This window comes from Numenius arquata, chromosome Z (assembly GCF_964106895.1).
Source record: "Numenius arquata chromosome Z, bNumArq3.hap1.1, whole genome shotgun sequence".
NCBI lineage: Eukaryota > Metazoa > Chordata > Aves > Charadriiformes > Scolopacidae > Numenius > Numenius arquata.
The window spans coordinates 40,737,021-40,762,243 of NC_133616.1; the positions used below are offsets into that span (position 1 = coordinate 40,737,021).

The window sequence follows — 25,223 nt, forward strand, 5'->3', positions numbered from 1 at the left end:
TACTGAAATATTCCATCCAACCAGAATTTCCAAGAAAGCAAAAGTTAAAAATTTGACAAACTTCCTACTACATCAACACATCATCTCTTGGGAGCAAAAAGTGAAAATAATAGTAGTATAACCCAAAACAATCCAACATCCATTTAAATGAAAGACCAGTGGCTCCATGCTTTTAGATAAATTCTCAGACACATTAAGGATAAGTTATTTCTAGAGTTTCTATATACCTGGAAAATTAAGTTAGACTTTTTTTTTTTTTTTAATTTCTCCTTTAGTTGGTATTTCTAATCAAATGTTATTTATGCACTAAGTGGTGTTTTTCTCCCCCACTGTGGAGGCTTAGACATCTTGAAATATAACCTCTAGTCTACTCAGGTTCTAGTACAATTCAGGTGTTTCCATTTCATAATTCAGCCAAGACAACAAAGTCAAGTAAGGCAAAATCCCTTTGATAAAAGCCTTTGTCTCTGGACCAGGTTATTCTACAATTCGGACAACTTACTTTTTATAAAAATAAAGCAAACCAAGGAAGACAGTCTTTTTCCCCCTCCTTTGCTGCACAGGGCTCTTAATGAAATTCAGATTAAACATGAAAATTCCAAAAGTTCATAGTTACCTTATCAGCTCGTCCTATGAAAGAAGGTTTTCCAGCCAGTCCCAGGCAGATGGCGCAAACAATGCTTGACTTTCCTGTTCCATTAGCACCTACAATCATGTTCAGATTGGGTCCTGGATGTACTTCACAAACATCATACGTTCTGGAAAACATAGTATTTATAAGGTTAAAAAAATTATTATCTCACTTTGAAAAAAATGTACTTGCTTAAAAACATTTCATGATAATATAACATATGACATAATTTTATCAAATCTAGCCTCAAATACTGTTTTGTAAAAAAATTCAGAGTGAAATCTAACACTGCAATAAAACACTGGGAAATACATTCCTACCAGCCTGAGTACTTAACAATAACTTTTTTCAAAACAAATGATTATAAAGAATTAAACCCAGTCACATAATGACAATTTCTATTGACCTTACTAGGATATCATATTATTTTACATAATGAAAAAAAAAAAGACAGAAAGAAAATTGAGTTAATTCAGTCAAGTCTGCTACATTTAATTCCAGCTGGATGCTGCACTGCAGTCATGGAAGGAGATTCCGCTCGTCTAACCCATACAATGTACTTGGGTCTTAAGCTATGCAAGAATGATAGATTCATAGAATAGTTAGAGTCGGAAGGGACCTTAAAGATCATAGAGTTCCAACCCCCCTGCCATGGGCAAGGACATCTCCCACTAGAGCAGGTTGCTCAAAGCCCCATCCAGCCTGGTCTTGGATACTTCCAGAGATGAAGCCTCCACAACGTCCCTGGGCAACCTGGTCTTGTATCTCACCACCCTCACACTAAAGAATTTCTTCCTAATATCTAATCAAAACCTACCTTCTTTCAGTTTAAAACCATTACCCTTCATCCTACCACTACACTCCCTGACAAAGAGCACCTCCCCACCTTTCCTGTAGGCCCCCTTTAGGTATTGGAAGCCTGCTATAAGGTCTCCCTGGAGCCTTCTCCAGGCTGAACAACCCCAACTCTCTCAGCCTGTCCTCACAGGAGAGGCGCTCCAGCTCTCTAATGATCTTCACGGCCTTCCTCTGGACCCACTCACATAGGTCCGTGTCCTTATGTTGGGGGCCCCAGAGCTGGATGCGCTACTTCAGAAGGGGCCTCACCAGAGCAGAGGGGCAGAATCACCTCCCTTGACCTGCTGGCCATGATGCTTTTGACGCAGCCCAGGATACAAACGTCTTTCTGGGCTGCCACTACACATGCCAGCTCATGTTGAGCTTCTCATCCATCAACACCCCCAAGTCCTTTTCCTCAGGCCTGCTCTCAATCCATTCTCTACCCAGCCTGTGTTTGTGTTTGGGATTGCTATGACCCAGATGCAGGACCTTGCACTTGGCCTTGTTGAATTTCCTAAGGTTCACATCCCTTCCCTCTGCTGAACTCCGTCTGCATACATGATACAGTAGCTTTCTTGAGTTACAAGAACCAAAAACATTACCCTGTTATCAGTGATACATTTTTTCTTTAAATTGTATCAGACATCTTTCATTGCGTGTATCCAGCATGCCTACTGCAACAGCAACTACAGGAAGAGACCAAACCCTAGCATCCAAATTCAAGACAAGCCATTAATGTTGGTATGATAGGTAACATCCCAAATTTATAATAAGCTCCATCATTTGATGCTCTATTCCTGCACTATACCAAACACAGAGAGAGGAACTGAGACACTAACACCAAAAAAGAAACAGAAAACAGCTAATGATAAGACAATAAGATAATCCATGTACTTCTGGAAGAGAAGGTAATTGAACCCTTCATGCTGAAGCTTAAACTACTATGTTCGAAGCTTCATTTGACACCTGTTGCATGACCTACGAACTATGCCAGTGAGAACTGTTTTCAAGGCTGACATGGAGCTATTAGCATACCAGCACTAAGAAAACAGTCTGAAAACTTCTACTAGTAACTGTAATAGCTCCAAAAAGAATGGTATTCCCAATACACAGAAACTGGAGATAGCCTGCAAAAGATAACATCACAGACACTTTATCCTAATGGTTCCCAAGGCCTGTCCCTGCTGCCCTGTGAACATCTTCTGCACTCTCCCCTCCTCCACTGCTTGGCAATCACCTAACAGGGAGAAAAAAAAAAAACATGCAGAGGTTGACACAGACAACAGGAACCACCACCGTGGAGGTAGAAGGGCCAACAGGACCACCATTGGGGAACGCACCCCAAGGGATGTGACATCGCACCAAGAACCCACGGGACTCGTAATCCACATAGCAGGTCCTCTCCCTGCTCTCAGCAAATCATCACCTTCCATGGAAAAAAAAACGTTTCACGCACTCCCTCTTCCAGCCCGGACTCACCTCGATATCCAAGGCCTTACCAAGGCCCCCCGTTTAACCGAGGGGTGACTCCCTGCTCCGTGCACGACACCGTCCCTGCTCCAGGTTTGGCCGTCCCGACTTAACTGCCAACTCCCCCGCCCCACCCCACCTTTAAAAGGGGGCCGGGGGAAGCCGCGACCGCTCACGGTAACCACCGACCCCCGAGACGGCGGGGAGTCCCCGCGCCCGCAGGCGCCCCGCGGCCAATGGCGGCCACTTGGCCTCTGCAACCGGGGATGAGGAAGCGCCGACCGCGCACTTACAGAAAGTTCTCCATGAAGATCCTGACGATGGAGCCCTCGACGAAGAGGGGGCGCGCCTCAGCATTCCTCACGGCTCGCGCGCTGCCGCCGGCGCCCATATGACGGGGGCCAAGGCTCCATTTCCCCGGCGACGCCACCGCCATCTTTCCCCCGCCCCCGCCTCAGCCCACCCTCCAACAACCGCCGCAAGGACCCGCCCCCCGCCTGGCTCTCATTGGCAGGCGGGAAACGGCGGGCAGGGGAGTAGCGCGCTCATTGGTTGATGGGGCCGGGTCTAGGACGCAGTGAAGCCTTTCATTGGCCTACGGCGTGCCGCGCTGGTGCCCATTGGCTAGAGGAGCGCAGGGCGGTAACGGCCAGCCGCGAGGGAAGTTGTGTTACTTTCGGTTTCAGTCGATGAGGCGGGAGGCGGCGGGTCGGTCCCGGTTCCGGGGTCCCGGTCCTCCGGCGCTGAGGCCGCCTCCCGGCCGGTACGGGATATGAAGAGTCGGGCGCCGCGCCTCCACAGGCCGCCCCCCTCCGGAGCTCACCCCTCGGAAGAGGGGCGACCGGCACCGGGGTCCGCCTTTAGGGTGCTTCCGGAAGGAGTGGGATGGCGGTTGGGCAGTCCTCGGGGCCGCAGCCCGCGGGCTCCCCTCGGCTGTCACCGCTGGCAGCCTTTTCCCCGGCGGCTGGGTAGCAGAACGCGACTTGGGAGAGTGGTGGTGGCGGCTTTCCCACAAGGTGGCAGCACAGCCGAGCAGTTGGGGGCAGCCTGCGCTTCAGAGGCGGGCGCCTTGTCTCAGTGTCCCCTTGCCTTCCTTCATGGGGACAGGCTGGCAGTCCGGGCGAGCGAACTCCTCTTGTTTTCATCTTCCAGCACCTGTCTGGGCTTGCTTGCTTGTTCTTAATTTTTAACAAAATAACAGGGAAAAAACGTTGTTTACAGGTGTTACTTCCTGAGATCAGGAAGTCTGTAGGAAGGATAGATTTCCTTTAGAAATGATCCTCGAGGAATGTGTGTGTGTGAGATCTTGGCACCTTGACTGCAGGGCGATCAGCAGCGTTACTGAGACTCCTGCAGGTGCTTTACCTTCCCCACATGCTTTATTTTTTCTCTGGGACCAAGAGTTACTGCTGGAGACCAAGGCCTTGTAACTAGCCAAAGCTTTTATGAGGGACCAGGAGCCTGGTAAGAACTGCTGAAAGACAAGAGATAACAAACTGCTTATGCTTAAGTGGCACTAGGTAAAGGAATCGAGTAACTAGAGTGATTTCTCCTACAAAGATTACAAGGAAAACAATGTTTTTCCAATATGAAGCATATAGCTAGCATGCGGAGGTTTGCAAGGCAACCTGTACATAAGCAACTATATCTGTTATACTCTGCAAAGACCAAGACTACCATGGTAAAGACACCAGTACAGCATCTTTGGGTATGGATGTAACAGAATTGCTACCAATGCGGTAAAAGTAATTTAAGGCAGGTTGCTTCTTTGAGGGGAATTTAGGTAGGCAAAGGGAGGTACAAGGGCAGTGAAAAAGTTGTTCTAGACACAGGGGAAAAACAAGGGAGGAAAGATTAGGATCCGTTAAAGAATAAAGGAAACATGCTCCAGCAGTATGAGTGGAGATGCCCACAGATAGTAATGAAGCTGACTGGCATGTGCAAGCCCATCAGGACATGAGCCAGCCTCTTTGGATAACCCACTGGACTTTCTACCAGGTCCATGTCCAGAAGACTTGGCATAGAACAACAAAGCATAGAAATGCACCCTAGATACGATGTGGTATGGAGGGGAAAGGATAGTAAAATTCAAAGTATGTCATTCATAAATTTGTGATGATAGCTTTGTAGTAGCTGTGTAATAGAATGCAAAATTTTATCATTGTAAATTAGTCACATTGGTGGTTATTAGTTAACTAGAATATTAGTTGGTTTATTAATTGGTAATGTCTTACTTAACCGATTTAGAAGAATACAATTTTTATTGATTATGTCTCAAGTTTGGAGACCAAAAAGGTAGAGTTGGGCTCATTAAGTAACAGTGACTTCCAGACAAACGGGACAGAGGTGGAACCATTTTAACATATTCCCACTGGAGACTGCTGAAGATACCTGTTTTTCCCAGATTTTGTCAAGGAGTGTTTTTCAGGATCTGGCGAGCATGGATGCTGGTAAGAGCTGGAGAAAGCAGACAACAAAGGCCGCAAAGTAGGTAGTGGCAGGACCAAGAGGGGCTCTTGAAAGAAGAAAGGGAGGATGTAAAAGCAATACGGAACATAACGGCAGCAAGATCTAACACAGTACGTTGCAGTGAGCAAAGGAACATAGCAGAATATGCAACTGGCTAAGACAGACACCTAAAATGCTCAAGTTCGGAAAAACCATATGCAGGTGGGAAAAACAGGTACAGGAGGTACACAGGAAAAAAAACAGGACGGATGGGAAGAAAGCAGCAAGAAGATGAATACACGTCAAAGTGATGTAAAGCAGTATTCAAAGTTGATTTATTCATACTTAAGCAACTAAGAAACCTGACATGTTTTCCCAAAGGAAATGTTAAAATTAAGTAAATTTGACATTTGATACCTAGTGTTTTGTTTGCGATAGGACAAGATTGATGTCTTCTCTTTTTCAAAATGTGAGGGGTAGAACGTTTTGACTCAGTGTATCATGTTGCATGAAAAGCATGCTATTTTCAGCCTTTTACCTTACACAGTGGTCCTTTTCGGGCAGTGGGTGTCTTAAGTGTGGGAATTGTGTTCAGATTGAGGTAAATAAAATGCCAAGGATTTTAGTGCTCAGCTTCAGCTGTTCTTAGTGAAGCTTCATCACTGTAAAGTTGGATTTATGTTAGGTCTGTTTTCGTGTGACACAATAGTCAGCCAGAATACAGTTTCACTTACGTCAGTGTAAAGTTGGAATAATTTTACTTTGTCATTCTGGTTTTCCATTGGTGCAACTGAGAACTGAATTTGGCCCTCTTTTTGGAAATTAACATGGCTAATAATAAAATGTCAACAAATCAAAAATATTTAAAGACTAAAAAGAGTATTAAACAAGAGGGCAATGAAAGGGCTTTTCCTCTGATTTCAGGCCAAGCTGAGTTCCACTCCAGCACAAAGCTGCATTTAGAGCAATCAAATACAGGCCTGTTAGTGTTTGGGATGTTACAGCGCTTTTGAAGGTTTCTTTTTCATTTCCATTTTATGGACTGTGCCACAACTGGGATCAAAGCAATTACTTGTAGGTTCTCCAGTAGCTTTTGAAGAAGTGATCTGACAGTAAACAGGCCCAGTGTAGCAAGTCTCAGAACTGTTCTTTGTAGCTCTCCCTGTACAGCTACTGCAGCAGTGATAAAGGAACAAACAGTAAATAAAAATGGATCCAGGGAAGAAATTAGTTGTACAGGGGGTTTCCTATTTGGACAGAGCTGATGGAATGTTTTTTATCTCCATAAAACTGAAGTTTGCCAGTGGAGAAATCTTAAAGCACTTTCCCTAGTTTTCAGATACTGAAGGAAGAACTTAAGCTTTTTCTTTTTTTTTTTTTTTTCCTGTCAGGACAGTGCTTCACACCCAATAGATAAATACTGCCCTCGGTACTGACAAAATCATCATACCAGTGAGGTCCCTAGAGAATGCCCAGTGAAGAGCAGAATAGAGCACTTCGCCTATGTTCTTATTCGTATCAGCCTAAATCTGATTATCTTGATGGAGTGAAGCAGAGCTGCATAAATTGTTGGAGGCAGGAGTCCAGTAGTTTTACACTTTGTGCTTCATTTCATTTACAGAAAAGTCCCATCAGAAGTGTGGAAAACCACCAAGCCTGATGATTTTAACCACTTAATTTTCACTTGTTTTCTGCTTAGATGATTTGATCTGAATGTTGATACCAAAGCATAAGCTTTACAGAAGAACTGTAAAACTGTACGGACTCCTAAGAAACAGTCTGTTGTTTCTGGTTGCTTTCATTTTCAGAATAGCAAGAGTGTCACATTGATAACCAGCTGCCAACGGTGACAATCTTCAATTGTTTGTGTCACCAAAATGAAAACTTACTAAAGATGCAAGGGGCTAGATTGTCCCAGGTGCTGTTGATCCTTATAGGCCATTAGGAAAAATGTGTACTTTGTTCTGAAAGGAGCAAAGGCTATTCCCACTTTTCAGGGCTCACATTTTGCAGCAACAGCTTGAATGTGGTGGCTGTAAGTATAATTATTATGGCTCGATACAGGAACTCCGTGTAGTAGATCAGATTGCTTTCTGTCAGCTGTCTTAGGTGATGTGACACACACATTTCATTCTCCTCATATTCAAAATACTGAATTCGGGCTATTACATGAGGTTCAGTTGTTTCTTGTTACACCAATAACTATAAAGTCTATAGCAGAGCAATAAGATGCTTTTCAAAGTTACATTTTATTAGGAAGTTATAATAATTTCAAAACAAAACCTTACAAACAAACACATATAATCTTAAAAATTAACATGTTGTGTGAATTCAGTTTCCTATTAATATAAATGCAAGGCATCTGTGGTTGGCTAAAGTGTAAGTACATCTCTGCGAGTGTACAAACTGATTTATTAAAATATCCCCAAGACTTGGATGCCAGAAAACATATGGCTTCCAAGGCTTTCATTTCATATAGTTCAAAATGTCAGCAGCTTACACTGAATTATATTGGAACACTAAAAGTGAGTTTGTTATTAGCAAGGACAACAAATATATTTGTTATAGTAAAAGAATACAAAACCACAAAAAATTGCCAGCAGAGCATTAAGAGTTTCCCAGAGAGATTTGTCATCATGAATAATTGCACTTAACATGTTGGCTATTACTAGTAGCTAATACTATTTTCTTTATTATTTCAAAATATTTATTATTTCCTTAACAAAAATCCATTCTGTACCCAACACAAAACATTCACTGAATGCAGATTTAAGATAACACAATATTGGGTTTTAATTGTGCATCTTTACTTTCCTCTTTTTACCTATCTACTAGAAAGGTTTGGTTTGTTGTTTGTGGTTTGTTTTTTTTTAAAGGCATTAAAATGAATTTTCTGTGCAAAATGGGAAGCCTTTATATAATAACTGATACCTCATGCAAAAGAGAAAAAAATGTATAAAAAAACAGTCTAAGAAGCCCTGAGTCAATAATTTCATTGCAAAGGCAAGGAACATGAGTGCTCTTGAGTTCTTCCTATACATTGGTGCATATTCAAACCAGTCCAGTATTTTCTTAAAAGATATTTTCAAATAGACAGTTTGTGCAGTTTCTCACATACAAATCCTCTATGCACATCACTCCTTTCAGCAGACTGTATTTAATACTCAATTTCGTTTAAGCTGTCAGGATAGCCTGATGAGAATTGAATTTCTTCCACTTCTAGAATACAAAGAAGGGGGAAATACTGTAATTATTTGTATTTTTATCATACATAAGAATGCTTAAGACAGAATGTAATTATCATGCTGGATTTAAATGGGACAGCCATATGGTTTTTTAAAAGTCTTACAGCGTCTTTACTAGTCCAGATTCTGAGGATGGTCTCACATTTTATTAGAAAAAAAAATTCCGCGCTAGCCCATCAGCATGATACTAAATTCAGATCCATTCAGTGAGTATTCAAGGGAAGAAGTATCACGTCTAATTACAAAAAGCATTGTGAATTGCTAGGTGTCTCCTAAGAGAAACAAAGTATGTTTAAACACTTACCCAAACAGGGTCCCGCCTGGAACAGAATATCATCAATAGCAGTGTCACTTCTTATTGACACACCACGGATTGCCTCAAAAATAATCTGTAAAGATAAGACATGGCTTCTCATGAATCCCAAAGGAGGAAGGACTAAAAAAAATAACCACCACCGTGCAGTCTAGTCAAGGATCTAGTATGTCCTAAAAGCCAGATTCTTGGAAAGAAACCTGTATGCTCCATCAGCAGACTGATTGCCCTGGTCAGACAATTCTGGTGTGTGCAATGCCAAAGGAGCCACATTTGTTGTTACAATTTGTTAAGAACTTGCTGTGTGTTACGGACCACTGATAAATTTTCTCTTGTGATGTGGCATTTCTGTCTTGCTTTTCAGCCCAAATGTGTCAATGTGTGTTTCCTGTATGCAGCAAGACTTGAGGGGGGAAAAAAAGCATTACAATAGTATGTTGCGGTCTTACTGATGAAGCTAAACTTGCTTTTCAGTAAAAGGTTTCTTTTTTTCTGATTAATTTCTGGGCTCTTAAGGCAAAGTGATTAAAAAACCCACACACAACATCTTTGGTTAATGGCCAGTACAGTTTTGTGCCCAGTGATGTTTCAGTCAATAGCAATTTCAGCTTCCTCTTTGACAGAAAAACCAAAGCAGGCTTTGTCTCTGGCAATACTGAAATGAGGGCACTGTGGAAACCAAAGGCAAAGCTCTGGCTTTGCATCATCCCTTGCTTCTGGTGACACTTCAGAAAGACCATCCTGCAAGAAGAAGCCATTTTATCACAGCTCAGTGGTCAAATCTAGACAGGGCTTTAGACAGCTGAAGGAAAAGAAATTGCACAAGGGATCTAAGTAAAAACTACCATTACTGACAAGACAGGATGGGAAAACTGCATTTAAATACTTTTAAAAAATAATTTTCTATTAATGAATTAATGAACTATTCTGCATCCTATTCATGTCTTTAGTAACTCCCTACCTACCTTCATTTGTAAGAAATTACACATTACTTCAATCTGTCCAGGTGTCCACTCATTGCTATCTACATTTTAAGATTTTCATTTTTTTTTAGTACAACCTAAACCTTGGATTCTACCACATAGTTCAGTTCAGTATTCCATTTTCCCTGCTTTTTGTTTGTTTCTTCTTACCTGGTAATTTCTATCACTTTCATATTCTATCAGTCCCCTTAGCCATGAGATGCTCTGTTCCCCTGTCCTCCTCCACAAGGGAATCTCCTCTTCATCACCTTCCTTTTTTAGATAAACACTTAATAATCCAGTCCCAGCTCCATACATGTGATAGAAAAACGTCAGGCACTGTTTTCCAGAGGTTCCCCTTAGTGATCTTGAAACTAGGTATGCTCTCTGTCCATAGACCATGTCAGACGCCTCTATATACATATAGTATCCTTAAAAAGATATACAAGCAAATATTAGCAGCATAGAATACATTCTCTCAGCATGTTAATTACACTCAACATGCTCATTATATAACAAACTATGATTGAAACTATTTTGATAGAGATTTTTATGCCATGGACTGTTGTATTTGTGATATTGTAATAATTCTGCAGTGCAATAATGGTAGTATTTGCGAAAACTAATGTAAGAACACTTAAAAATTGTTTATATCTGATGAAAGACATAGCAACAGAAATTAATACAAAGTAAGAAAAAAATCATAGCTGTTCTAAACCAAGAATGCACTCTGACAGTGGCCCATTAATTGGAATTCAGAGACAGCTGCATGTACGTCTGTTTAGGCCGTGGTTGGAGCTGATGCCATCAACAAAGCAAACAAATTGAAATACCTCTTTTAAATCACATAGGACATCAATAATATTTTTCTTTCTGTGATCAAGATGTGAAGACACAAGTGAGGAAAACTAGACTCTCTAGCATCCATGAATGAATGAAAGATTGTCATGAACTCTGATCTGTGGAAAAATTAGTCATTAATTGGTGGCAGACAAACTAATTCCCCCTCCTCCTCCCCCTCATTCTGATATCTCCAATTGGAGCAAACTGAGGTGTATCAGAAGTCTGCTGCATATGGCAGCTGTTCTGTGTCTTGAGATGTACGCTCCACCAGCAGGCAGTGAACTCGGGGTTTGCAGCAGCCCTTCATGCTGCCCCACTGCTCCCTTTTTGTGGTGTTGGAGAAAACAAGCTGCCCTTCTGCCACAAGTCCTGGCCCCTCAGGGCAGAAGAGAATTCCTAAGGATCAGTAAGGCAGGAGAAAAGCTGAGAGCAGCAAGAGCAGCTAGGTGTCTCTCACCAGCTTGGGGTGTCTTTCATGATAATCAGAGTCTTATTATCTACAGAAACCCATGCAGAAGACATCCCTTCTAACCAGGGCTGTAGTTTGGTGGTGAGCAGCAGTAGACGGAAAGGGTGAAAAGAAGACTATCTACAGCTGTAGGTCTGTAAAGAAAAGATAATTTAGTACAGCATGTTGGGAGAATTCCCAAGGCTATTTATACCAAACCTAGTGCAAGCCATTCCGAGGAATTTGATGTTCACTATGCTTAAAAGCTCCTTAAGTTAAAAATCAAAACCTTCAGCTCCTACTACAGTATAATAAAATCACTTGCCTTTAATTCTAAAACCTGAATCTTATTATAAACTTGTTGGAAAGACAAGATCAGCCCTTGGTTTTGTGAATTCAAATCCACGCATTTCTCAGCACATCTTGCTGCAAAGACATGTGTGAAATAAGGAACTAACGTTGTTGTCACAAGCAAGGCTTACAAGATTATCTTGCTTCACCACTTCTGAAGTCAATCTATCAGCCTCAGACCTCAGAATATTTAGTGATCTATGTAAACTGAAAATAGGCCTAAATTCCATTTCTGCCTTAGAAATCAAGAAAATTGTGCTAACAGCCCATTCCTTTTCTTGAGCTGGAAACTCTCAAAGTATTGCTCCTACTGTAAGCAGTTACTGTCCTTGCAAACACAAGAGCTGGGATATAAGGTATTTGAAAAGGAAGAATAAAATTTATTATCTAGGGAATAACCAGGAAAAAAAAGCATCAAACAAACGTGAATGTTGAGTACTTTTACAGAACTGAGTTTCATTATCTACCAAAACAGCCAGCAACTTCAAAGTGATACCCTTTTGAACCATATTTTGTAGAAAAAGAAGGGTCTCCCAGACAATACAGAAATGGCGTACAGATGCCTCTCCAAGAGTCTGACCCACATTTCAAAATAAAAATTCTCAAATTAACTTTAAAAACCGTTTGAAATAATTCTCACTTATTTTAAAGCTGGTGATCACATGTCTAGCTGATGCAGAAGAACTGGACAGCACAGGTAACAAAGACTTACAGACTATGTCCTCTAATTCACTCTAATGTCATCTAATTCAGGGTTACAATCAATGGCTCAAGGGTTACAATCAATGGCTCAATGTCCAGGTGGCGGCCAGTAACGAGTGGTGTTCCGCAGGGGTCGGTACTGGGACCAGTACTGTTTAACATCTTTGTCGGTGACATGGACAGTGGGATAGAGTGCACCCTCAGCAAGTTTGCTGATGACACCAAGCTCGGTGGCGCAGTTGACACGCTGGAGGGAAGGGATGCCATCCAGAGGGACCTAGACAGGCTGGAGAGGTGGGCTCGTGCAAATTGCATGAAGTTCAACCAAGCCAAGTGCAGGGTCCTGCACCTGGGACGTGGCAACCCCAGGCACAAATACAAGTTGGGTGGAGAATGGCTGGAGAGCAGCCCCGAGGAGAAGGACTTGGGAGTGCTTATGGATGAGAAGCTCAACATGAGCAGGCAGTGTGCACTGGCAGCCCAGAGAGCCAACCGTGTCCTGGGCTGCATCAGGAGAAGTGTGGCCAGCAGGTCTCGCGAGGTGATTCTGCCCCTCTACTCTGCGCTCGTGAGACCCCTCCTGGAGTACTGTGTCCAGCTTTGGAGTCCTCAACACAGAAAGGACATGGACCTGTTGGAACGGGTCCAGCGGAGGGCCACGAGGATGATCAGAGGGATGGAGCACCTCTCCTATGAAGACAGACTGAGAGAGCTGGGGTTGTTCAGCCTGGAGAAGAGAAGGCTCCGGGGAGACCTTATAACAGCCTATCAATACCTGAAGGGAGCCTACAGAAGAGCTGAAGAGGGACTCTTTGTCAGGAAGAGTGGTGACAGGACAAGGGGCAATGGTTTTAAATTGGAAGAGAAGAGATTTAGATTAGATATAAGGAAGAAATTCTTTACAGTGAGGGTGGTGAGGCACTGGAACAGGTTGCCCAGGGAAGTTGTGGATGCCCCATCCCTGGAAGTGTTCAAGGCCAGGCTGGATGGGGCTTTAAGCAACCTGCTCTAGTGAGAGGTGTCCCTGCCCATGGCAGGGGGGTTGGAACTAGATGATCTTTAAGGTCCTTTCCAACTCTAGCCATTCTATGATTCTATGATTCTATGATAATTTTTAAATGGAAAAGTGACAAGAATTTCAATATTCCCTTTTGAAAGTCATTCCACAGTACAAAGGTATCATTATCAGGAAAATGTTCTTGATTTGTAGATAGCCTACACTTAGATAAATTAGCCAATAGATTTAGTCAGAATATGGTCAGATTTCTGTTTCTCAGTTTTATTTCATAACACATAAGAGAAGTTCTAAGCTTTGAAACTTACTTATCTCTGAAGGCCCTTCATATTTCTACCCAGAATCAGTACTGTGTAGAATTAACAACAGAAGAATATAATTTCTCGGTGATCTGAAATTTCAAGTCAAAGAGAAACATTCCCATCTGCATTCTGAATTCCACATGAAGGATTTTGGCCATATAGTCCAACACACCATGAATTTACATCTCTCTAGCCAATTTCCATAATGTGCTCAGGGCACAGATATCACAGAAATTCTACCAGGAGATAGGAAAGGCAGATTTTGCTGAACGTGCACAAGGCAATCTTTTTAGATAAAGAGATCAGAAACAAGACAAAACATTTGTCATTTTATTAACTAGAAACATTTGTTATTTTAACTAGAAACAAAACAGTTTTCCAGAGTAACTTGAATTAAGCTTGCATAGACCAAGACTTTACTTGCACAGCTGAAATAACTATGCTTGATAATGCTTAACATGCTTTACACTCAATCACAGTTGACAGCATAATAATAGCTTTTAGTGAGCTTTTTGAGCAGGCCAACTGCTTTTGTAATCCAGCTAAAATTTTTGACAGACTGGATAGATGGCTACTGTGAATAAGCCAACTTGTCTGCAACTGGCTTTATAACTTGTTGAAAGAATGCTAACCACGGTGAAGGAGGGCAAATCCAAAGGCCCCAAAAGCCTTTACAAACCTATGTAAGCATTTAAAGTTCACAAGCCTTAGGGCAATTTCATCCACCTTACTGAAGTCAATGGAGTTGTTACTGAGGTCCTCTTCTGCAGGAACTACCCAAGGCAGTGACGCAGTTCGTCATTTTCAAAAGTCACCAGGTACTGCCCCTGGTGTGGGGGCAATTCTGATGCAGCTTTCTGTGTGCTCACTCATGCTAATGGGGTCCCCACTTTCCTAAACGCTTTCAATTACACAAGTGAGGTTATGGAGATGATTTTTCAGACAAAGGGTCTGTGGGACCTCTTTTATTATCCCTATTTTCTTCTAAGTTTCAACAGAAAGATCATGATGCAAAAGAGCCCCCAACACTTGTTTGCCTTTTATCTCAGGGAATGTTCACATGAACCAGAGGGTTGAAAGAAGGCTTTTCTGCAGGGCCTGGAGAGTCATGCTGTCCATTTTTCTCCCAAAGGAAAGGGATACCTTAGGATACTAAGACCAAATTACCCACTTGGTCTGCAGATAATTAACATTAAACATTGCATTCTCAAAACCATCTGTGGATCTCTAAGAAACATGTTTACTTCATTTGCTTAATAACTGTTCTGAAAGGAACAGTAAAAACATGCTATGTATTCTAGGTTATCATTTCAAAGTATTTTTGATTAACTATCAATCTCTGTTCTGAAAGTTCAGTGTGGAGCTTAACTCACCTACCCCGGTAGTGTGGTCTCCTCTCGGCCCGGTGTAAGAAGTGGGAGTTGGACCCCTCCTCCTGTGCCAACTCCCACGACCTCTCTTCTTCTGAGTAAACATACACTCATCTTTTTCAAAAGTACACTCTCCAGGACTGGGCAGGACTAGGTCTATAAGGAGAGGACACTGTTTAAAACTGCACATGTATCAGACACATACATGGAGAGATTACACAAGCAATGTATTGCATTCACTCACCTGCTGAAATCACTTTTATTTACCTAGAAATACTTACAGTAATCACAGTAGCTTCAAAATTATATAAGAAATTTTATTTCATTTTCTTCACAGCTCTGGAGAAATCTGTGCCCTAGTCTGGCTCACTAACATGTACAAATATTCTCTAAAACATCTCATACAGTTTATTATCTCATCACAGCTCTTACTCCACAATGGGCTTTACCAGTGTAATTTTCTTCACTGCTTTGGCACCCCAAGCCAATTAATGAGCTCCAGCATTTATAACATATATTAAATGAGTTTGTCAAAGATCGGAGTTTCTGTGATCTGAAACCAAAAGCCGCATTTAGCTCTCTTATGTTCCCTTTGCACCAGACTCTAATACCACATACAACAGACCACAGACCTGCGATTACTAGAGTATTTTCATTATTTTGGGTCTATTAGATGATGCAGAAGAGAGAAAGTTGACAATTCAGGCGCTCATCAGGAAGCTTCTGTCAGCTCTTCTGCTATAATCTGAATTTGTGATTCAGGAGTAGACACCGAGTTGCTTTCAGCTTTTGGAAAGGAGAAAGCCTTGATGTCTCACATACTCTGAGGCATTTTTTGGGCATTTTTTTGCTGCCATCAGTGACAAGTCCCCATATGACTATACACCCAAGTATCAGCTACGCACCTTTGGTTCCTTTTCAAATTACTTAGGCACTAAGTAAGGCAAAACTGACAACAGTCGGAAATGCTTTAGAAAAGTGGCATCTTGTTTTATACATGTGACATCTCTCTGTTCTGTAATGGTTAGCTGCCTGAATGCATGAAATACAATCAAAAGAGATCATTAAAAAGTTCTTATTACAGGGAATATAAATGACATGGTAGATCAGCTTCATCACCATTTCAAAGGCATGGCTTTATTCCAAAGAAGAATGGGATTATAGATTGTGCCTGTCTCATGAGAATGGTTTCCAAATCAGGATACAATCGTTGCATTGTTAAACCTCAAAAAGCCCCAGAAGAGGGAGTTTGGGTGAGTTCAGAGAGGTTAGCATGTCCATGTCAGAGGGTAAAGCCTTGCTCAAAAACATTCAGTTCCTCCCACTACAGGAGAGAGAGCTGGACTCATCTGTCTTCATTAGAAAACTGCAGTTCAGATAAGGGAGTATGTCTTGGCCTTGCACAAATATACTTCTGGACTAAAAAGAATAATGCTGTGTTTTGAAAATAGTGCTTTTGGGTCCATTCCCGGGTTCCTAAAAGCCATTTGAAAACTACTTTCCCCTCAGTTGGACTGTTGGGTTTTTTTAAAATTGTAATGCCCCAAAAAGAATGCTCACCTATGTACAACTGAACCGGAGTCAGTGAAATTAATTAGGAGTTAGCTGGTCTCCCTGTAAACAAAAACTGGTCCTCGCTATATGTACGCTACTGCAAAAATAGGATTTATGCAATACTTATTGGAAAAAGAAAAGAGAAGAAACCACAGTGCGATGAAGGCAGCTGTCGGATAGGCTTGGAAAATTAAGTTATGCAATGAACCCTTACTAAAAAGGATAGCAGCTGTTGGACAAGTATACATGGCCTTACCAGCAGCCTGGCAGCTTCCCAGGCTCAATGATACATCATCCAGTGCCACAAGTCCACAGTCCCAGAAGCTTTTACACCAGCTGACAAAGACGACCTGCAATACATGAAGGAAATTTCAGGTATCTAATAAAAGTTGGCACTGTTAAGAGTCTGAAATTTTAGATTTTTCCAAATGCGCCAATAATTTTGACATCAAATACTAATACTGCCAATGACCTAAATTTCAAATCCAGTGAGGTTTAGATGTATGTTTTCATTCAATAGAAAGTGTTTTCTCACTTCTATAGGCAAATAGGGATACGTATCCCTGTATGTAGTTTCAATTTTATTAGGAGAGTATGTATTTTTTAGTGTATGAGACAACATGACTCATTGCGGCTGTTGTGGTTTTTCCCTCCACAAAACCCAACATGAACAGTTCAAATGTCCTCAGCTCTCTTATCCTTAGAACCAGGACGTCTTATCCATGGAAAAATAAATTTGAAAGAGTAATGCAGGGTGATGGCCAAGAGAAACGACCATGGCAAAAAAACAAAGAATAAGAGATGAGATGAAACTACTGCATAGAATGGGATTATACGGAAATGATACAAGGACATGATATCATAGAGCAGGAGGGTAGAAATGCTAAGCATCATTCACAGTGTCCATCTGGGTTTGTGAAGATTAAGAATAATGTCCAAGATGTTTTATTTGACTACACATTAATTCTGCCATGGAAAATTCAAGTCACTCATGAGATGACAAAACAAAACTTAAGAAAATTATAAGATTCCCAGCTGCCCTTCTCCCAAGGTTGACACAGATTTGTTTGAACTACAGAACTCACAGTAAGGTTTATTTTGTGAAAATACTGCTGGCAGATTTTGTTGCAAACCATCTGTCTGACCACTGGGGTTATGACTATAATTTGGGAGGAGCTTTTCAAAACAATTCCTTTGTGATGAGGTCTGAGCGAGTGACTGGAGGCAGATGAGTGTCACTTCTAACAGTTTAATGTTCTGGAACAACTGTAAACACCTCATTACATATTTGAGGTTAAGTGCTAACTGACAGTTTCATGTGGATACAAAAAGGTTGTTAAAAGGGGTTCATGCATCATCCAATATGTCCTCTTTTAACAGGCCCAATAACACCTTCAATGTGGTCATTATACTGAATTTTGCTAGATTGTTTTGTACTATTTATTTACCCACCTGCTTACAAAACTGCCTGGGACATAACCCCACTTTAACCTTTGAAGCACGTATGGAGTTATGCTGCCCAGGATGGAACAATTTTCAAAAACATTTTCCATGCAGTGCTACCCATCCTGGTAATAGTGATTATCTGCCTTGTAAACTGTTTCAGGTGTGGACATGAGGAGATCCCCTGCACAGCATGCACAGCTGCTCAGTGTACAGTGGCCTAAAACTGGCCTTTTTCTTTCTTTTTTTTCTTTTTTTCCTGTCGAGCGCTCTTCTAGCCTTACGGTTTAACAGATCAAAAATTGTTTCCTATTTTGTAAGTTTGTTCTCAAGAAACAGGCACAATCTATTAAAAAATGGTAGCATCTCTTGGAATAAAGAATACAATAAATACTGACGTTGGGTGGACGTCATTCACCAGACTTTTAATGAATGCATTCTGGTGAACATTTGTAATAAACTAAAGACATATTATAGTCCTAAACACAAGAATCTTCAGAAAACCACACATGAAAGGGTGAGGTCAGTCCTCATTTGTGAAACAACATTTCCACACTGTGGAATCATGTTGTAAGTGATGTTTTCCTATTGACATCATTGGGAGCAGGATCAAATTCTTTATTCTTAAATTGCAATAACTTGTTCCATACAAGGTATGTAATTACCCATTGGATCCTGCAGAAAGCCCTCCATTTCAAAAGCACCGCAACAATAACTGTTGGTCTCTCGAAGGCCATTGAACCAGTAGCCTTTGTATAATCAAAGGATTGATCTGTTTCAGTGACACTTGTAAACTTGTTCAGCTTTGTCATCTGTAGCTTCAATGTTAACTAATTCCCCACTTGCTTTTTGTGGTGTTGAGTGACACGCTGCCACGAGCAGGCTTTACAGTTGCACAGCAGTGGGGTGAGGGAGCTTGTGCTTGGGAATGTGGAGTTTCCAGTATTAGCTATAGCAAATGTACTGAATTTGTTCATTGTACCCTCAGCTTATTCTGTTGTTATATTCTTGATACAATTTTAAGCAATGGAGTAGAACATATTTTTATTCACAGGTCAAATTTATTCACTCTTCTTTTGTCCTAAATGTCCTTTTCTTGTCATAAAGGGACATCTTTGACTACTTGAACTTTACCTACCAAAATTGTATCAATTTGGATTTACTGAGGTAGTCATTTTCGCCCTATGTCAGACCTCTGAATCCTTTTTACAGTCTCGATAGGACTAATCCCATGATGTTTTACATTTGTTCTTGTTTTGAATGAAAATATTTCCTAGGTTAATTCTTCCAAAAGAAATTTTTATGAAGTTATCTCATGCCTTGGAGAAAAGAATAGGGGGATCTTTGTGCTCAACTCATGCTTTCTTCATAAAACATGACAGATGAACAACATACCAGTTGTTTCAAACTAGGTAACAAATCTTCCTGGACTTGCATGCTATCTTGGAGGCTAAATTAAAAACATTATCAATGCAGGCCGTTGTTGCCTGTGTTACTGAAAAATAAAACATATTTCCCTCTCATATCTCTTTTTGTTCCAATAACAAGCCACAGCCAGGGCATCAGTTTCCTTACAAATCATTGCCCTGATTTCTGGAAGCTGCTTTGGTTTATTTTCCAGTGCTTAATCAACGTTCCTGCTCTGCAGCCTCAAAGTACCAATAATCAGTTTTTAGCATTTATCCTGGATTATATCAGTAATGAGCAATGCCAAATGAGAACAGCTGTTAGGGCTACCCGGGTTTCACTTCTCCCATGACATGTTGTTGGCATGTGCCACAGACACTGAGCAGGGCGTAGGGGGCTTATCCTTAGCACTCTGCATCTCCACAAGTAGATGTGAGTTAAAACATATACATATGAAGTTTACCTGCTTTTGGAGGAGAAGAAAGAGAAAGGCATACATCAGGGTAGCTCCATCAAGAAGTGTAAGGAAGGACTTACGTGGAAGCTGGTAAAAGGGGGTTTGGAGGGAACTAGACTAAGAACAGGAGAAAAGGGGAGAAGATGCCCCCAGATCCCCATGGGTTCCATGTATTTCCTTTCCTACTTGTTTATCCCCAAAAATATAGTTCTTGCTCAATTAAAGAACCAGACCAACCAAACGAAAGAAAAACTGTAATAGCAGCCAAATCTGGTTACTTAAAAGCAAGCTATGCCTCTGCAGCAAATTAATCTACCTGATTCCATCCTAGTGAATATTCCTAGGTTTAAACTACATCGCGTGTATCAGTGTAGACACAAAACTCAGTCTGTCACTCAGATACGTATTTAGGTTCAATTTCTTAAAGGAGAAAGGCAGCTATAGTGGAGTCTGAGGTGGGTTTTTGTCAGAAGCAACTGTTGGAATTTTGATACAGCAAACACAAAACTCAGCATTACGAAATCCAAAAATAATTCAAGCACCAGAAAGGAAAGTGTGACATGACACAAAGAAGCAGTCAGGATGTTTTCACAGAACAGGGAGCCTGACTTTTCAGCCAGTTACATTAGTACAGAGCCACGTAAACGTGTAAGCCAGGGACCCATCACAGGCACAGAGAATGGGAGAACCGTTCTGATTGTCCCACTGCTGATCAATACAAATGTTACCAGGTTAGTGCTAATTACTTTTAACAAGTTTAATTAAACTAGATTTTGAATGGTTGTTTTTTCTTTGGCTTAAACAGTCAGAAATTCATTTATCAAGAACGCAAGTAAGCTATTAAACCAAAATTAGAATGTTTACAAGCCTCTGTCATTTAAAATGGCACTTGCCAGGCAAGTTCAATTTCTTGCTATGTAAATACAATGAGCTTCGGTGGTAAAAATAATGGGATTATGAAAGCTTCTACATAAATAATTGGATAACACTGGTAATAAACTCATGACATTTGAACAAATATTTTTGAAAACTCTTCCTGTCCAAGGGCAAATGGGTTGCAGAAACACAATAGAAGAGAAACATAAAGCTAACAGAACAACCTAGGGCCACAGGCTGTTAACGCTACATCTAACGCTACATTGGCAAGTTTGCCGACACCACTAAGGTGTGCGGCACAGTTGACAGGCTGGAGGGAAGAGATACCATTCAGAAGGACCTGGATAGTCTTGAGAGGTGGGCCCATGGGAGCTTCATGGAGCTCAACAAGGCTAAGTGCAAGGTCCTGCACCCAGGTAATGGCAATCCCTGGCACAAAATACAGGCTGGGTACAGAATGGATTGAGAGCAGCCCTGAGGAGAAGGACTTGGGGGTGCTGGTGGACGAGAAGTTCAATATGAGCTGGCAACGTGTGCTGGCAGCCCAGAAGGCCAACTGCATCCTGGGCTGCATCAAAAGAAGTGTGGCCAGCAGGTCGATGGAGGTGATTCTGCCCCTCTACTCCTCTCTGGTGAGACTCCACCTGGAGTACTGTGTCCAGCTCTGGAGTTCTCAACACAGGAAGGACATGGACCTGTTGGAACGGGTCTGGTGGAGGGCCACGAAGATGATGAGAGGGCTGGAGCAGCTCTCCTATGAGGACAGGCTGAGAGAGTTGGGGTTGTTCAGCCTGGAGAAGAGAAGGCTCTGGGGAGACCGTATAACAGCCTTCTAGTGCCTGAAGGGGGCCCACAGGAGAGATGGGGAGTGCCTCTTTTATCAGGGAATGTAGTGATAGGACGAGGGGTAATGGTTTTAAATTGAAAGAGGGTAGATTTAGGTTAGATATTAGGAAGAAATTCTTTACTGTGAGGGTGGTGAGGCACTGGAACAGGCTGCCCAGAGAAGCTGTGGATGCCCCATCCCTGAAGTGTTCAAGACCAGGCTGGACGGGGCTTTGAGCAACCTGCTCTAGTGGGAGATGTCCCTGCCCGTGGCAGGGGGGTTGGAACTCGATGATCTTTAAGGTCCCTTCCAACTCTAACCATTCTATGATTCTATAATAATTGATGTCCAGGGAAAACAGTACAAGAAACAAATAAATCATAAAGCTATTTGTGCTGTTTTATTATGTTCAGCCCCCAGAAAGTTGAAGAACTTGCTGAACTGGAGGTCACACCTGTACCACTGTGTTTATGGTCACTGTGAGGACTATTTTCCATGAACTTTCCTAATCCCTTTTTAAATGCATGTATACTATTGGCCTCCACGGCATCCTGCTGCAAAGGATTGTTGTGTTTAGTCATTCCTGGAAAAGTTATCCCTTTTGTTTGTTTTAGAACATGTAAATATTGAAGTGCAACACTCAGTCACTTGATTTTGCTTTCTCACAACTGCAACTAAAATTAGTTATGGAGGACGGGTGAAAACAAACAGATGAACTCAAGGAAAGAGAGTGAGAAAAAAAAAACATCAGAGAGGAAGAAAAGTAGACTGAAAGAATGAAAACCTAAGTAATGCTGCCACAGCTACGCTGATGGAAGTAGGAAGTACTCACATGGAAGACTGTTACGATGACAGCTACCTTTCTGAAGATTTGGTTTTGAACTCTGAGGGAGGTATTCAAGCACTAGGTAAGGTTGCAAAAACTTGCATGAATGGAAATCAACACGTTTACTTTTGAAAACCTGAGCTTCAGTATGGTAAACCAAATCCAGCAGAAATTAATAGAACTGACGTAAGTAGATCCCATTGCACTCAAACCTTCATTTTCACCTAGGCATTTGGACTTCGTTATGAAGTTGCATAAAAGAAATATCTTTCCATGGTGGTGTATACACACAAACACACACACACAATATTAAAATGCAGATTCTTGCTTCACGGAGCATGTGAGCATCTCCAGGTTATATATGACATATGTGAATTTTAATTTCAGTTAGCTCTGACATTTTCCTGCCATATATTGTCCTGGAAGATCACATTCAATCAGATCACATTCAATTCAGTACACTCAATCAGATCTCAAAAGAATCTACATATTTCAGACTCGGATTTTTATGCTGCCCTTTAAGGGGCTTATACAACAAACAATGAAGGTTTTCATTTATTTTAATAAATATTGGGATTTTTTTTTCTTCCTTCTCACATTTATTCCCTGGGCACTAAAAAGTATAAGATCAATTCTGTATGTGTATAGGATCATAGGTACTTACACTAAATAAAAGAGACAGTGCCTCAAGTACAAATTGAGAAATCAGGATTTAAAATTTCCTGCCTTCTTGCTAGCATTATATAACATATTTATTTGCAGTATGTACACATGTATACATATATTTATATGCTTATAAACATCTATGACTTTCTTAGCTGGATCATACCCACCTAACCTTTTCAACATGGTAGTTTTAAAGTGTCATATTAAAGCCTGTTGGCCAGCTTCACATTTCCTGCTCACAGAACTCAAGCCAACAATCTGTGCCAGACTGCAGTTAGCTAACTTAAAAAGAACTTGCAAAAACCATTACACAAACCAAGAGATGAAAATTTGAGCCTTTTTATTTTCCTGATGCAAACAAATACGTTATCAAAATTAAAACGTATCAGATAGATTTTATATTGTTTTCAAAGCCTTGCAAGTGGTATTCATAGTAGAAGAAAGATGAAGGACATAGGTAAAGCTGTATTTTAGAACAATTGTTTTCTGGCTGCAAAATCATCATGACCTTCAGGACTTCCTGGCCAAAGCAGCGTAACGACTGCCTCGCTGTCTTTACTGGCCATTAGGGAAATGCCAGGAGACTATTTACTGTTTCCACAGGCGCTGACCCGATCTACAAGTCACAGCAGTAACCAAGAACTTCATCAGCCAAACTACTGTGCATGCCTACCACTTCTTAACATCCAAGTCTAGACACGATGCATCTCAATAAACAATGTGATAGGCACACTGGCCACCACAACTCTATCAGAGAAAAGGTAGTAGCCCTATCTTATTTTGAGACCACCTCACTCCACTTAAAGACTGTATTTCACTTGCTTATAACATTGCCAAGATGCAATGATTTCAGCTCAGACTTTCCATGCTGGGTCCTTGTTTGAGGCTTGTTTTGGAAGATTTAAGCCAAAACAGTTCCATCATTTCCGAGAACAAGGCTAGGAAAAAAGGTTTTATTTTGCCCCTATTAAAAAAATTCTTTGAAAAGCTTGGGCACTCCTAGACTTTGGAGTAGCAGCATGAGATGTGTCAGGGTTTGGTCTTTGTGCCAGAACTGTGCTTTCTGTCAAGTCATTAGTTTTTGAAAAACTACAATTTGCAAGAACTGGGGCAAACAGACTGGGACATGGACCAAGATTAGAGGGAAAAAAATTAGACCGTCCAGTGCTGAGGAGCCAGGAGTAAGATGGGGAATCAGGAGGGGTCTGCTGCCTACAAGGCAGGATAGATACAACAAAGATGCATCAGTGAGGAGGAAAGAGACATGAGGACAGGTTGGAGGAGACAGAACAAGAGAGGTCAGGCTTCAGGGAGTTTGTTTCTCTCATGTTTCTCTATACTGTCTCTCCCTCCAGAGCCTGAAGTGTAATCCCTGACTTGCTGGTTCTCACCACTCCTCGCTGTCAGGGAAAATGTGCTCCGATGCACCTCCACTGCTGGCCTACATTGAAAATGGCCATTGAAATGAGTGTTCCTTGCCAGCTATTTCACTAGGTCCCAGGCAGACACATTTTTACAGACAACTAACCTAGGTGTTGATACGATGCCACACAGTGCTTCTTCATTTCCTTCTGTTGGCTTGGAAAAGAAGAAACAAACAAAATAAAGCATGAAAGGACTGTTCAAAGTATTAAGGTTGAAGAACTGGGCATAAGATTGCAAGGAAAAGCCAGAATCGTGTTCACTGGGCAATTCATTCAAGCCTGCTTGTGACTATTACAAGCAGCCAACCTGTAACTACACCAGTTTTTCACCATGTCTTCCATGTACTATTTGTCTAAGGAAAACTTTATAAACTGGCGGTGTATATGCACACACAGCCATCAGGAAAACCATTAAACTGTTATACAAATTTCAGCACATTACAGCTTGTGCATGATTTACTATGGACCAATGGCATCTACTACATTTGCAAAACTGCACCTTAATCCCTATTCTAAACCTAATTTAATCTTCCAAACTAGGAAAAAGGACAGTGTGAGAGAATAGGTTTAAACCAAGGCTAAGGTAGGACTTCACACCCCTGCCCAAATACGTTATTATTTGGCTAATGTCTGAATTACGATATTCTGAACACATGCCGAGTTCTTTAAAGCCCAAAAAATCTTACTTTTTATGATAACTGAGGAATGCCTCCTCAACAGAAGTATTTTGCAACTTGTTTCTGCGGGAAAGAAGGCTTTCCCACCACAAGACCCAGAGGACCCACTGAAGGTGTCTGACAACTG

At 41.4% G+C, this 25,223-nt stretch overlaps 2 protein-coding genes across 2 annotated transcripts in view; both read right to left on the minus strand.

The window, feature by feature from the left end:
• The window catches only part of SMC5 (structural maintenance of chromosomes 5), a 49,093-nt gene extending 45,672 nt beyond the window's left edge, over positions 1–3,421 (minus strand). The window contains exons 1-2 of the mRNA XM_074166661.1: positions 3,235–3,421; positions 617–758 (exon numbers count right to left, since the gene is read on the minus strand). Of these exons, the coding sequence (XP_074022762.1) occupies positions 617–758; positions 3,235–3,377 (285 nt within the window). The 5' untranslated portion in view covers positions 3,378–3,421. The remainder of the gene's footprint in view (positions 1–616; positions 759–3,234) is intronic.
• Positions 3,422–7,626: 4,205 nt separating this feature from the next.
• Positions 7,627–25,223, minus strand: part of MAMDC2 (MAM domain containing 2) — a 64,289-nt gene continuing 46,692 nt past the window's right edge. The window contains exons 10-14 of the mRNA XM_074166403.1: positions 16,751–16,844; positions 14,944–15,096; positions 10,081–10,340; positions 8,939–9,023; positions 7,627–8,608 (exon numbers count right to left, since the gene is read on the minus strand). Of these exons, the coding sequence (XP_074022504.1) occupies positions 8,547–8,608; positions 8,939–9,023; positions 10,081–10,340; positions 14,944–15,096; positions 16,751–16,844 (654 nt within the window). The 3' untranslated portion in view covers positions 7,627–8,546. The remainder of the gene's footprint in view (positions 8,609–8,938; positions 9,024–10,080; positions 10,341–14,943; positions 15,097–16,750; positions 16,845–25,223) is intronic.